The sequence below is a fragment of the Cherax quadricarinatus genome, chromosome 59, assembly GCF_038502225.1.
Source record: "Cherax quadricarinatus isolate ZL_2023a chromosome 59, ASM3850222v1, whole genome shotgun sequence".
Lineage (NCBI taxonomy): Eukaryota > Metazoa > Arthropoda > Malacostraca > Decapoda > Parastacidae > Cherax > Cherax quadricarinatus.
In genome coordinates this window covers 4,956,033-4,971,186 of record NC_091350.1, presented here as the reverse complement: position 1 = coordinate 4,971,186, position 15,154 = coordinate 4,956,033, and the positions used below count along the sequence as shown (strand labels likewise).

At 41.3% G+C, this 15,154-nt stretch overlaps 1 protein-coding gene across 1 annotated transcript in view; it reads right to left on the bottom strand.

Moving 5' to 3' along the window:
• The window catches only part of LOC128698839 (cell adhesion molecule 2), a 46,434-nt gene extending 31,507 nt beyond the window's left edge, over window positions 1-14,927 (bottom strand). Inside the window, exon 1 of the mRNA XM_070097666.1 lies at window positions 14,866-14,927. Within this exon, the coding sequence (XP_069953767.1) occupies window positions 14,866-14,917 (52 nt within the window). The 5' untranslated portion in view covers window positions 14,918-14,927. The remainder of the gene's footprint in view (window positions 1-14,865) is intronic.
• Between the last annotated feature and the right edge of the window lie 227 nt (window positions 14,928-15,154).

Below are 15,154 nucleotides of genomic sequence, written 5' to 3'. Positions count from 1 at the left end.
CTGTGAGTGGTTGATGTGGCTGTGAGTGATTGATGTGGCTGTGAGTGGTTAATGTGGCTGTGAGTGGTTGATGTGACTGTGAGTAGTTGATGTGGCTGTGAGTGGTTGACGTAGCTGTGAGTGGTTGATGTGGCTGTGAGTGGTTGATGTGGCTGTGAGTGGTTGATGTGACTGTGAGTGGTTGATGTGGCTGTAAGTATCTGATGTGGCTGTGAGTGATTGATGTGGCTGCGAGTGGGTGATGTGGCTGTGAGTGGTTGATGAGGCTGTGAGTGGTTGATGTGACTGTGAGTGGTTGATGTGACTGTGAGTGGCTGATGTGGCTGTGAGTGGTTGATGTGGCTGTGAGTGGTTGATGTGGCTGTGAGTGGTTGATGTGACTGTAAGTGGTTGATGTGACTGTGAGTGGTTGATGAGGCTGTGAGTGGTTGATGTGACTGTGAGTGGTTGATGTGACTGCGAGTGTTTGATGTGACTGTGAGTGGTTGATGAGGCTCTGAGTGGTTGATGTGACTGTGAGTGGTTGATGTGGCTGTGAGTGGTTGATGTGGCTGTGAGTGGTTGATGTGGCTGTGAGTGGTTGATGTGGCTGTGAGTGGTTGATGTGGCTGTGAGTGGTTGACGTGGCTGTGAATGGTTGATGTGACTGTGAGTGGTAGATGTGGCTCTGAGTGGTTGATGTCGTTGTGAGTGGTTGATGTGTCTGTGAGTGGTTGATGTGACTGTGAGTGGTTGATGTGGCTCTGAGTGGTTGATGTGGCTGTGAGTGATTGATGTGGCTGTGAGTGGTTAATTTGGCTGTGAGTGGTTGATGTGGCTGTATCTGATGTGGCTGTGAGTGATTGATGTGGCTGTGAGTGGTTAATGTGGCTGTGAGTGGTTAATGTGGCTGTGAGTGGTTAATGTGGCTGTGAGTGGTTGATGTGACTGTGAGTGGTTGATGTGGCTGTGAGTGGTTGATGTGGCTGTGAGTGGTTGATGTGGCTGTGAGTGGTTGATGTGGCTGTAAGTATCTGATGTGGCTGTGAGTGATTGATGTGGCTGTGAGTGGTTAATGTGGCTGTGAGTGGTTGATGTCACTGTGAGTGGTTGATGTGGCTGTGGGTGGTTGATGTGGCTGTGCGTGGTTGATGTGGCTGTGAGTGGTTGATGTGGCTGTGAGTGGTTGATGAGGCTGCGAGTGGTTGATGTGGCTGTGAGTGGTTGTTGTGGTTGTGAGTGGTTGATGTGATTGTGAGTGGTTGATGTGCCTGTGAGTGGTTGATGTGGCTGTTAGTGATTGATGCGGCTGTGAGTGGTTGATGTGGCTGTGAGTGGTTGATGTGGCTATGAGTGGCTGATGTGGCTGTGAGTTTTTGATTTGACTGTGCGTGGTTGATGTGGCTGTGAGTGGTTGATGTGGCTGTGAGTGGTTGTTGTGGCTGTGAGTGGTTGATTTGGCTGTGAGTGGTTGATGTGCCTGTTTTTGGTGTGGCTGTGAGTGGTTGATGTGGCTATGAGTGGCTGATGTGGCTGTGAGTTTTTGATTTGACTGTGCGTGGTTGATGTGGCTGTGAGTGGTTGATGTGGCTGTGAGTGGTTGTTGTGGCTGTGAGTGGTTGATTTGGCTGTGAGTGGTTGATGTTCCTGTTTTTGGTTTGGCTGTGAGTGGTTGATGCGGCTGTGAGTTGTTGATGTGGCTGTGAGTGGTTGATGTGACTGTGAGTGGTTGATGTGACTGTGAGTGGTTGATGTGGCTGTGAGTGGTTGATGTGACTGTGAGTGGTTGATGTGACTGTCAGTGGTTGATGTGGCTGTGAGTGGTTGATGTGGCTGTGAGTGGTTGATGTGGCTGTGAGTGGTTGATGTGACTGTAAGTGGTTGATGTGACTGTGAGTGGTTGATGTGGCTGTGAGTGGTTGATGTGGCTGTGAATGGTTGATGTGGCTGTGAGTGGTTGATGTGGCTGTGAGTGGTTGATGTGGCTGTGAATGGTTGATGTGGCTGTGAGTGGTTGATGTGGCTGTGAATGGTTGATGTGGCTGTGAGTGGTTGATGTGGCTGTGAGTGGTTGATGTGGCTGTGAGTGGTTGATGTGGCTGTGAGTGGTTGATGTGGCTGTGAATGGTTGATGTGGCTGTGAGTGGTTGATGTGGCTGTGAGTGGTTGATGTGGCTGTGAGTGGTTGATGTGGCTGTGAATGGTTGATGTGGCTGTGAGTGGTTGATGTGGCTGTGAGTGGTTGATGTGGCTGTGAGTGGTTGATGTGGCTGTGAATGGTTGATGTGGCTGTGAGTGGTTGATGTGGCTGTGAGTGGTTGATGTGGCTGTGAATGGTTGATGTGGCTGTGAGTGGTTGATGTGACTGTGAGTGGTTGATGTGGCTGTGAGTGGTTGATGTGGCTGTGAATGGTTGATGTGGCTGTGAGTGGTTGATGTGGCTGTGAGTGGTTGATGTGGCTGTGAGTGATTGATGTTGCTGTTGCTTCTAGTCTTTTTCTTGTTCATTCTTTTTCTCTCGTTAGCCATCTCTCTTTCCTTCCTTCCCTCCTCCTCCCTATTTCCCTCCCTCCCTCCTTCCCTCCCTCCCTCCCTCTCTCCCTACCACCCTCCCTCCTTCCCTCCCTCCCTCCGTCTCACTGCAGTATCACTCCTAACTCTCCTGTTATCCTGGTCGTTACACTGACAATCACTGATATAAATGTACACATTGACAATTAACGACACGCACACGTACATTCACACCCGCACATAAATGAAAATACACGTACGTGTACACGCAACAACAGGTTTCTAGAGACATGTGTACACCAGTATTAAACGCACATGCTGGAGAATGCACACTCTTCAATATTTACCTACATGGGAGATACTAAAGTCGTACACACGCAAGTCCATGTACACGCACATGCATACATGCCAAGATCCACACATGCCTGTATAGCCTAGTGCTCGCTCATACACGGATATTCGTGTATATACTCGAATATTTCGCAGTCCATTCTACCATGCAAGACAGTGTATGTATACATTAAGAGGTATGTATTTCAGTGTATATACACTGATAAATGTGAATCTCACAGTGTATATACACCGATAAGTGTATATCTCACTGTGTATATACACTGACAAGTGTGTATCTCACAGTGTATATACACTGACAAGTGTGTATCTCACAGTGTATATACACTGACAAGTGTGTATCTCACAGTGTATATACACTGACAAGTGTGTATCTCACAGTGTATATACACTGAGAGTTCAATGTTTATTTAACGTATTAAACCCTCTTCGATACAAACTTTCAGAAGATTAACTACCTTAACAACCATCGTGCAGTAGATAAGCTTCAAACCTAATTAACAACCAGGCTGGGTACTCCAACCACCAAAATTTCCACCAAAAATACCACTGAAGTACCTTGGTAGGGGAGACAGTAAAAAAAAACATTGGCAGAGGGCATATGTTTACCCTCTGGAATAATGCCCCGCCCTACATGACTTTCCAAAAATCCACACAATGAACCACTCAAAAAACCCCTCTCCCGCCATTTCAATAAATAAATAACCCGGACATTGAAAAAACCTCTGACTTTATTTGTAAAACAGTGAATGATCCGGTGTATAAAACAACAGTGAAAATCTTTGCTTTCTGGTTGTGAGATTTTTTTTACGTGGAGCAGTGAATGTGTGAGGAGAGGAAAAGTTGTGAATGATTTTCTCTGTCCTCTTTATGGGGTGGTTGATGGAGGGCTCATGATCCCAGGAACTGGAGCCAACTTTCCATGACGCGAAAGGGTAGAGGCGAAAGTACAGGAGAAAAAACAACAACTTGTAATGAGAGTTGTAAGATGACAATATTACAAGTACAGCATTTTAGTGAGTTTGTTGTAGCCTGTAGCAACAACCACAACATCATACTGACTCTACAGCAGTCTGGACACACGCTATGCAACACTTCACAGACTCTACAGCAATCTGGTCACACGCTCTACAACACTTCACAGACTCTACAGCAGTCTGGTCACACGCTCTACAACACTTCACAGACTCTACAGACACACTATGCAACACTCACAGACTCTACAAGTCTGGACACGCTATGCAACACTTCACAGACTCACAGCTCTACAACACTTCACAGACTCTACAGCAGTCTGGTCACACGCTATCACAGACTCTACAGCAGTCTGGACACACTTCACTTCACAACTCTACAGCTATACAACACTTCACACACTCACATCTGGTCACAGACAGCGCTCTATGCAACACTTCACAGACTCTACAGCAGTCTGACACACGTCACACGCTCTACAGCACAGACTCTACAGCAGTCTCACACGACTCTTCACAGCAAGTCTGGTCACACGCTCTACAACACTTCACAGACTCTACAGCAGTCTGGACACACGCTATACAACACTTCACAGACTCTACAGCAGTCTGGACACACGCTCTACAACACTTCACAGACTCTACAGCAGTCTGGACACACGCTATGCAACACTTCACAGACTCTACAGCAGTCTGGACACACGCTATACAACACTTCACAGACTCTACAGCAGTCTGGACACACGCTATACAACACTTCACAGACTCTACAGCAGTCTGGACACACGCTATACAACACTTCACAGACTCTACAGTCTGGACACACGTCTACAGCAGTCTCACACAGACTCTACAGCAGTCTGGACAACGCTACTCACAGACTCTACAGCAACTCTACAGCAAGTCTGGACTCTACAGCAGCTACAACACTTCACAGACTCGACAGCAGTCTGGACACACGATCTACAACACTTCACAGACTCTACAGCAGTCTGGACACACGATCTACAACACTTCACAGACTCTACAGCAGTCTAGACACACGCTATACAACACTTCTCAGACTCTACAGCAGTCTGGACACACGCTATACAACACTTCACAGACTCTACAGCAGTCTGGACACACGATCTACAACACTTCACAGACTCTACAGCAGTCTGGACACACGATCTACAACACTTCACAGACTCTACAGCAGTCTGGACACACGCTCTACAACGCACCTCCAAGGTAATCCGTAATCCCAGGGAATTAAGAGGATTCACGAACACTAAAGTTAAGGCTCCTGTTGAGAATAACTCCCGTGAAATTATTACCTTTGTTACACTCACCTGGGAAGTTATTTATTCTTCACTCTATAACTAGTTACTTAAAAACTTAGGGAGTTATATTATTATTTTTCAGTTAGAAAGGTAATCAATTCTTCCATGATGCATCATTGAAGTCACAGAGCATATATATATATATATATATATATATATATATATATATATATATATATATATATATATATATATATATATATATATATATATATATATATATATATATATATATATATATATATATATATATATATATATGCAAAACAACCACTCTGAAAGAATAGAGAAATTCCAAGCGCTTTCGTGACTACTCACATTATGAACTATGAAAGTAAAGCATCCAAGGAAGCTATATAAGGGGTCTGGCCAACACCTCACTATCAGATCCCACAACGGTTAAACACCTGAGGGGCTCCGACCAAACTTGGATAGGTCCTTTGCACAACTCACCCACAAACTATTCTACCCAAGAAAATTTAAAAATTATTATTTGTCCAGTGTATTATTAAATTCTTCCCAAATTCTATTAATTATAAATGGATCTAATTTATATAAACCAAAGGAAATATTCATATTATTGTCAAAACTGCTTTTTATGAAACAAGATTCAATTATATTCCTGTCGACCATGGACTTGCTTGATACTACTTTCTCAACTTTTTGAAAATCAATTGGATGGTTAAAATCTCTTACATGAATAAACAGAGCATTGGAATCTTGTCCAGTTCTAATGCTATATTTATGTTGTTTTAATCTTAGTTCGAGATTTTTACCAGTTTGACCGTAATAAATTTTATCGCAAATTTTACAAGAAATCTTATAGACACATCCATCAGCATTTTCGGGGGAATTCTTTATCAGAAGTTTTTTTTACTGTATTAAGATTTTTGAATTCAACTTTAATATTAAAAGTCTTAAGAAGAGAAGGCATATCAACCAAGTTTTCATGGTAAGGGAGAACCAACATATTTTTAGTTGAATAAGGCTGGTTGTCCCTTTTTGGATTGTAAAAAGTATTTCTAGCAACTTTAAAAGATTTACCAATTACATTTCTTGGGTATTTTAAATCATTACCTATTTCATAAATTTTGGATATTTCCTCATCTATGAACTCAGGACTACAAATTCGTAAAGCTCTCAAAAACATTGATGAGAAAACAGACAGTTTGACTCTATCTTGATGCGAGGAATAATAGTGGACATAGGAACAGTTATTTGTAGGTTTTCTGTAAATTTTAAAGTTGAGTAGTCACGAAAGCGCTTGGAATTTCTCAATTCTTTCAGAGTGGTTGTTTTGCATATTCTGAAATCACCTGTTTACTGTGATCTTATTGCATATATATATATATATATATATATATATATATATATATATATATATATATATATATATATATATATATATATATATATAATATATATATATATATATATATATATATATATATATATTATATATATATAATATATATAATATATATATATATATATATATATATATATATAATATATATATATATATATATATATATATATATATATATATATATATATATATATATATATATATATATATATATATATATATATATATATATATATATATATATATATATATATATATATATATATATATATATATATATATATATATATATATATATATATATATATATATACTATATATATATATATAATATATATATATATATATATATATATATATATATATATATATATATATATATATATATATATATATATATATATATATATATATATATATATATATACATATATATATATATTTATGGTCGAGGAAGAGGACAAATAATATCGGAAGTTCTGAAAATTTTTAAACATTAAAAAAATTATTTATGATAATGAAAAAATAAATGTAAGTCATTGGGAATTATTATGTGAAAAAAATATTGGTAGAGGAAAAAAATTTTCGTGGTAATTGTGAAACATGAAAACAAAATCTAAGAGAATAAAAATCTGGTGAAGAAATTTTCTTGAGTTGAAGGAATTTTTTTTTAAATAAGAACAGAATTTTCTTTTTTTTTTTAGTAATGTTTCAACCAAAGTGAGCGAAACGTCTAATGATCAATGATTTACACTTCCTGCTGTCTTCTCTCTCCCTCTCTCCCTCCCACCTTTAATCCCTCCCTCTTATCCCCCTCCCTTTAATCCTCCCTCTCTCCTATCCCGCCTCCCTCTTATCCTCCCTCCCTCCCTCCCTCCTACCCCCTCCCTCTTATCCTCCATCCCTTCTGTCCTCCCCTCCCTCTTCCCTCCTATCCTCCCTCACTCCCTCCCCATCCTCCCTCTCTCCCTACTTATACTCCCTCCCTCCCTCCCTCCTATCCCCCTCCCTCCTATCTTCCCTCCCTCTCTCTTACCTGTTGAAGCCTTTGTGTTCAAGGGTCATTCTGTGTCCTCCATCCATCTAAGAGGCTAAATACTCTCTCCCTCCCTCCCTCTCTCTCTCTCTCTCTCTCTGTCTCTCTCTGTCTCTCTCTCTATCTCTCTCTCTCCCTACTGGTTTAATGCTTTCCTTTAAAATACTGATAATGATATCAAATGTAAAGAGATGGGGGTCTTGAATTATTATTATTATCAGAAGCCCTTCACCAGCATCAAGGAAAATCTATTATAAGGATAGAAAGAGATAGATAGATAGATAGATAGACAGATAGATAGATAGATAGATAGATAGATAGATAGATAGATAGATAGATAGATAGATAGATAGATAGAGATAGAGATAGAGATAGAGAGAGAGAAAGAGAAAGAGAGAGAGAGAGAGAGAGAGAGAGAGATGTACTCACCTATTTGTGGTTGCAGGGGTCGATTCATAGCTCCTGGCCCCTCCTCTTCACCGGTTGCTACTGGGCCCTCTCTCTCCCCGCTCCATGAGCTTTATCAAACCTTGTCTTAAAACTGTGTATGGTTCCTGCCTCCACTACGTCATTTTCTAGGCTATTCCACTGCCTGACAGCTCTATGACTGAAGAAATACTTCCTAATATCTCTCTGACTCATTTGTGTCTTCAACTTCCAATTGTGGCCTCTTGTTTCTGTGTCCCCTCCCCCCTGGAACATCCTGTCTTTGTCCACCTTGTCTATTCCATGCAGTATTTTGTATGTCGTTATCATGTCTCCCCTGACCCTCCTGTCCTCCAGTGTCGTCAGGCCGATTTCCCTTAATCTTTCTTCATAGGACATTCCCCTTAGCTCGGGAACTAACCTTGTCGCAAACCTTTGCACTTTCTCTAGTTTCTTGACGTGCTTTATCAAGTGCGGGTTCCAAACAGTTGCTGCATACTCCAGTATGGGCCTGACATACACGGTGTACAGTGTCTTGAACGATTCCTTACTAAGGTATCGGAATGCTGTTCTCAGGTTTGCCAGGCGCCCATATGCTGCAGCAGTTATCTGATTGATGTGTGCTTCCGGAGACATGCTCGGTGTTATACTCACCCCAAGATCTTTCTCCTTGAGTGAGGTTTGCAGTCTTTGGCCACCTAGCCTATACTCTGTCTGTGGTCTTCTGTGCCCTTCCCCTATCTTCATGACTTTGCATTTGGCAGGATTAAATTCGAGAAGCCATTTGCTGGACCAGGTGTCCAGTCTGTCCAGGTCTCTTTGAAGTCCTGCCTGGTCCTCATCAGATTTAATTCTCCTCATTAACTTCACATCATCTGCAAACAGGGACACTTCTGAGTCTAACCCTTCCATCATGTCGTTCACATATACCAAAAATAGCACTGGTCCTTGGACCGACCCCTGTGGGACCCCGCTCGTCACAGGTGCCCACTGTGATACATCATTACGTACCATGACTCGTTGTTGCCTCCCTGTCAGGTATTCTCTGATCCATTGCAGTGCCTTTCCTGTTATATGCGCCTGATGCTCTAGCTTCTGCACTAATCTCTTGTGAGAAACTGTGTCAAAGGCCTTCTTGCAGTCCAAGAAGATGCAATCACCCCACCCCTCTCTCTCGTGTCTTACTTCTGTTATTTTATCATAAAACTCCAGAAGGTTTGTGACTCAGGGTTTGCTTTCCATGAATCCATGCTGGTTGGCATTTATACTCTTGTTCCGTTCCAGGTGCTCCACCACTCTCCTCCTGATAATCGTCTCCATAACTTTGCATACTATACACGTCAATGACACAGGTCTATAGTTTAGTGCCTCTTTTCTGTCTCCTTTTTTAAAAATGGGAACTACATTTGCCGTCTTCCATACCTCAGGTAGTTGCCCAGTTTCCAGGGACATGTTGAAGATTGTGGTAAGTGGGATGCACAACATATATGCTCCCTCTCTAAGGACCCACAGGGAGATGTTGTCCGGTCCCATTGCCTTTGAGGTATCGATGTCCCTTAGCAGTTTCTTCACCTCCTCCTCATCTGTATGTATGTCGTCCAACACTTGTTGGTGTATTCCTTGCTGGTGTCCCCATCTGGTCTGTCCCCCCAGAGTCCTTCCTGTCTCTACTGTAAATACTTCCTTAAATCTCGTGTTGAGCTCCTCACATACCTCTTGATCGTTTCTTGTGAGTTCTCCACCTTCTTTCCTCAGCCTTATCACCTGGTCCTTGACTGTTGTCTTCCTCCTAATGTGGCTACACAGCAGTTTCGGGTCAGATTTGACTTTCGATGCTATGTCGTTTTCATACTGTCGCTGGGCCTCCCTCCTTATCTGTGCATACTCGTTTCTGGCTCTTCTACTAATCTCCTTGTTTTCCTGGGTCCTATGCCTCCTGTACCTTTTCTATTCTCTGTTGCACTTAGTTTTTGCCTCCCTACACCTTCGGGTAAACCAAGGACTCATTTTGGTCTTCCTATTATTTCTGTTTCCCTTGGGAACAAACCTTTCCTCTGCCTCCTTGCACTTTGTTGCCACATATTCCATCATCTCATTTACTGATTTTCCTATCATTTCTCTGTCCCACTGAACCTCCTGCAGGAAGTTTCTCATACCTGTGTAGTCCCCCCTTTTATACTTTGGCCTGTCCCCTTCAGTTCCTGTTACCTTCTCCACTTGTAACTCTACTATATAATCAAAACTCAGAACCACGTGATCGCTAGCTCCAAGGGGCCTCTCATAAGTGATGTCCTCAATGTCTGAACTGCTCAGGGTGAACACAAGATCCAGTCTTGCTGGCTCATCCTCCCCTCTCTCTCTGGTTGTGTCCCTGACATGTTGATGCATGAGGTTTTCAAGTACCATATCCATCATCTTGGCTCTCCATGTTTCGGGGCCCCCATGTGGCTCCAGGTTTTCCCAGTCGATCTCCCTGTGGTTGAAATCGCCCATTACCAGTAACTTGGCTCTGCTCGAGTGAGCTCTTCTTGCCACCTCAGCCAGTGTGTCCACCATCACCCTGTTGTTTTCTTCGTACTCCTCTCTTGGCCTCTTGCAGTTCTGTGGTGGGTTATACATCACTCCAATGACTACTTTTTGTTCTCCGGACTGAACTGTACCTACAATGTAGTCTCTTTCTCCAATCATGTCCATGCCTTCCATTTCCTCAAATCCCCATCGGTGTTTTATGAGCAGTGCAACCCCTCCTCCCCCTCTACTCCTTCTATCTTTCCTCAGGATCTGATATCCCATTGGGAAGATTGTGTCTGTTATTGTCTCAGCAAGTTTTGCTTCTGTGACTGCTATGATGTCTGGGGATTTTTCACTGATTCTTTCGTTCCACTCCTCATGTTTATTCGTTATTCCATCCGTGTTTGTGTACCAAACCTTCAGTTTCTTTTCTATCATTGTGGTCATGCAAGAATATTGGGGTTGGGGGAGCGAGAGCCTTGGTGGGGCCTATATGGGGCTGTGGTGTAGGTGGGGTTTGTGATGATGGGGGTGGGGTCAGAATGCCCATAAGGGACAGCTGTTGGGGTGAGGTTTGTGATATGGGGGTTGGTGGCAGAGGGAACAGTGAGTGGGTTGTAGTATAGGTTGCTCAGTTGCGTTGGGAATGTCGCGGTTGGAGTCTTTTGGTGGGAGATTCTGTGGGGTGTGTGTGTGTGTGTGTGTGTGTGTGTGTGTGTGTGTGTGTGTGTGGCATGTATTGAATGTGTGTGTGTGTGTGTGTGTGTGTGTGTGTGTGTGTGTGTGTGTGTGTGTGTGTGTGTGTGTGTGTGTGTGTGTGTGTGTGTGTGTGTGTGTGTGTGTGTGTGTGTGTGTGTGTGTGTGTGTTTGTGTGTGTGTGTGTGTATGTGTGTGTGTACTCACCTAATTGTACTCACCTAGTTGAGGTTGCGGGGGTCGAGTCCGAGCTCCTGGCCCCGCTTCTTCACTGATCGCTACTAGGTCACTCTCCCTGAACCGTGAGCTTTATCATACCTCTGCTTAAAGCTATGTATGGATCCTGCCTCCACTACATCGCTTCCCAAACTATTCCACTTCCTGATTACTCTGTGGCTGAAGAAATACTTCCTAACATCCCTGTGATTCATCTGCGTCTTCAACTTCCAACTGTGTCCCCTTGTTGCTGTGTCCAATCTCTGGAACATTCTGTCTTTGTCCACCTTGTCAATTCCTCTCAGTATTTTGTATGTCGTTATCATGTCCCCCCTATCTCTCCTGTCCTCCAGTGTCGTCAGGTTGATTTCCCTTAACCTCTCCTCGTAGGACATACCTCTTAGCTCTGGGACTAGTCTTGTTGCAAACCTTTGCACTTTCTCTAGTTTCTTTACGTGCTTGGCTAGGTGTGGGTTCCAAACTGGTGCCGCATACTCCAATATGGGCCTAACATACACGGTGTACAGGGTCCTGAATGATTCCTTATTAAGATGTCGGAATGCTGTTCTGAGGTTTGCTAGGCGCCCATATGCTGCAGCAGTTATTTGGTTGATGTGCGCTTCAGGAGATGTGCCTGGTGTTATACTCACCCCAAGATCTTTTTCCTTGAGTGAGGTTTGTAGTCTCTGACCCCCTAGACTGTACTCCGTCTGCGGTCTTCTTTGCCCTTCCCCAATCTTCATGACTTTGCACTTGGTGGGATTGAACTCCAGGAGCCAATTGCTGGACCAGGTCTGCAGCCTGTCCAGATCCCTTTGTAGTTCTGCCTGGTCTTCGATCGAGTGAATTCTTCTCATCAACTTCACGTCATCTGCAAACAGGGACACCTCAGAGTCTATTCCTTCCGTCATGTCGTTCACAAATACCAGAAACAGCACTGGTGTGAGTGAAAAATACTTCCTATCATCCCTATGACTCATCTCTCTCTCTCTCTCTCTCTCTCTCTCTCTCTCTCTCTCTCTCTCTCTCTCTCTCTCTCTCTCTCTCTCTCTCTATATATATATATATATATATATATATAGTATATATATATATATATATATATATATATATATATATATATATATATATATATATATATATATATGTATATATATATATATGTATATATATATATATATATATATATATAATATATATATATATATATATATATATATATATATATATATATATATATATATATATATATATGTATATATATATATATATTCTTTGTTAAAACAATAACAATTATTCTTTTTATTTGTGCAGACAAATAAATATCTTATAATAAAGGAATTTCCAGGAATTTTAGGGGAGACTTATGATTCAATACGTCCGGGAGATGTGCAAATAATTTGAGTTTGGAGACTGATTTGATGGCTTCCGTGAGAGAGAGAGAGGGAGAGAGAGAGAGAGAGAGAGAGAGAGAGAGAGAGAGAGAGAGAGAGAGAGAGAGAGAGAGAGAGAGAGAGAGAGAGAGAGAGAGAGAGAGAGAGAGAGAGAGAGAGAGAGCGAGAGCCCATTTCACATTCAGAGAGGAAATCGTGGAAATCAATGCAGTACTATTACCGTAAAAAAAACGGGGGAGGGTGTTCTCCACAGTTCCATCAACCACTACTCTCCCACTCCCCTCTCCACTCCTCTCCCCACTCTCCTCCCCACTCCGCTCCCCACTCCTCTCCCCACTCCCCTCCCCACTCCTCTCCTCACTCCCCTCGACACTTCCCTCCCCACTCCCCTCCCAACTCCCCCTAAACTCCCCTCTAAACTCCCCTCCCCACTCCCCTCCCCACTCCCCCTGTACACTCCCCACCCCACTCCCTCCCCTCCACACAAACTTTTGCGAAAGCTCTGCGTTTCTAGTCATCTTACAAAAGTTTGGAGCAACATTGTCAAGGCTCGTGGTGGCAGCGGTAACTTCACACAAGCTGAGGTAATGGTCAGTCACAGCTGTCTCTTTACCAGACTACACTACACACACTCTTTGAGCGCTGACAAAACTGCATTTTGCAACTCTTGACATAGAGAGAGAGAGAGAGAGAGAGAGAGAGAGAGAGAGAGAGAGAGAGAGAGAGAGAGAGAGAGAGAGAGAGAGAGAGAGAGAGAGAGAGAGAGAGAGAGAGAATATGAACTCCTCATCATAACCACAAACACAACAATCACCGGGTTTTTCAACTAAGTTAAATTCCCCATGTAAATAACCCACCCATCGCGCCCACAATTTTATTATTAAAAAAAAAATCTCTTAAAACAGCTGGCATAAAATTTGTCTTCTATTGAAAAGGTCTATCATCTATTTATCCAGTAGCTGGAAATATTTTTAAGTAGTGAGCTTGGACGGGAGAAAACTGACTGCCAATCACAATGACACATTCAGAAGAATTTAACAAGGCACAATATACTTTTTTGGGAGCTAAATAAAAATATACAAAATTTACGCTCGTACGTAATTATAATTTTGAAGGTTTGAGAAAATTGTAATGAAACATATATATATATATATATATATATATATATATATATATATATATATATATATATATATATATATATATATATATATATATATATATAAGATAAACATTTTTCATTTATGTTTATGTAAAAATTAATAATTTTTGTACCAAAAGAACCTTAGAAAACTTACCTAACCTTATTATAACAAGCGCAATTTAATTTAGCCTAATCCAACTAAATATATTTTAGATAAGTGTGGCATGCAAAGAGTACGTAACCTTCATTCGGCGCATGTACACACCCCTAACCAGAGAACCAGGTACTAAGGGTTAACGATGAGGCCCCATCGATTAATCAGTACCCAGGTTCCAGCCAATGAGAAGATGGTTTTGACAATCGCAGAGGTGTTGTGGGCACAACACACCTGTCTGCCCTTGTCATTCCCATTCTAGAGCTGGACGAAGCACAGTCTACTCTCTACTGGCTTCTATTTTGCCTTGCTTACCTATTGTTGTACATAGTGTATATAGTGTACATAATTCTGTCCTTACTTGGTGAAGGATAATGTAAGCCAAAAGTTTTTCTGCTGTGTTTATTTTGCTCCCTTTACACCCAGGATAACAGGCCTTCGGGACTCCTGGGTTGTAATAATAAATTTACAATAATTTTATAATAAACAAACACAATGAAATATATGTTTTTTCGTTAGGTTCAGAACGATTTTTGCGATATTATTGCATACACAAATTTTCGCTTGCCTTATTCGGCAAGAAGAGTCTTGCTGTTTAAACTAAAACCGCAAATTTTACTTATTTGATAAGAGCATGATGAGGATAATAAATATAATAATTATTAAATAATAATAATAATAATAATAATAATAATAATAATAATAATAATAATAATAATAATAATAATAATAATAAAAATAACAATAATAGTTGTAATGATTATAACATGAGGACTCACCTGGACTCAGTAGGATGGTGGTGATCAGGTAAAGTAGCAATTTTAAAGGCATTTTCACGTCGACACCTGTGAAAGAAAATATTATTATTATTATTATTATTATTATTATTATTATTATTATTATTATTATTATTATTATTATTATTACTATTATTATTATATTATTCTTATTATTATCATTACTTTTATTAGGGAGGGGGTTGATAAAGTATGCTGTGAGTGTGAAGGTAAGATTAATGTGAGAGTTGGTGTCCAAGGCATGTTTCTGTTAAAATGGTGAAAAGCGAGT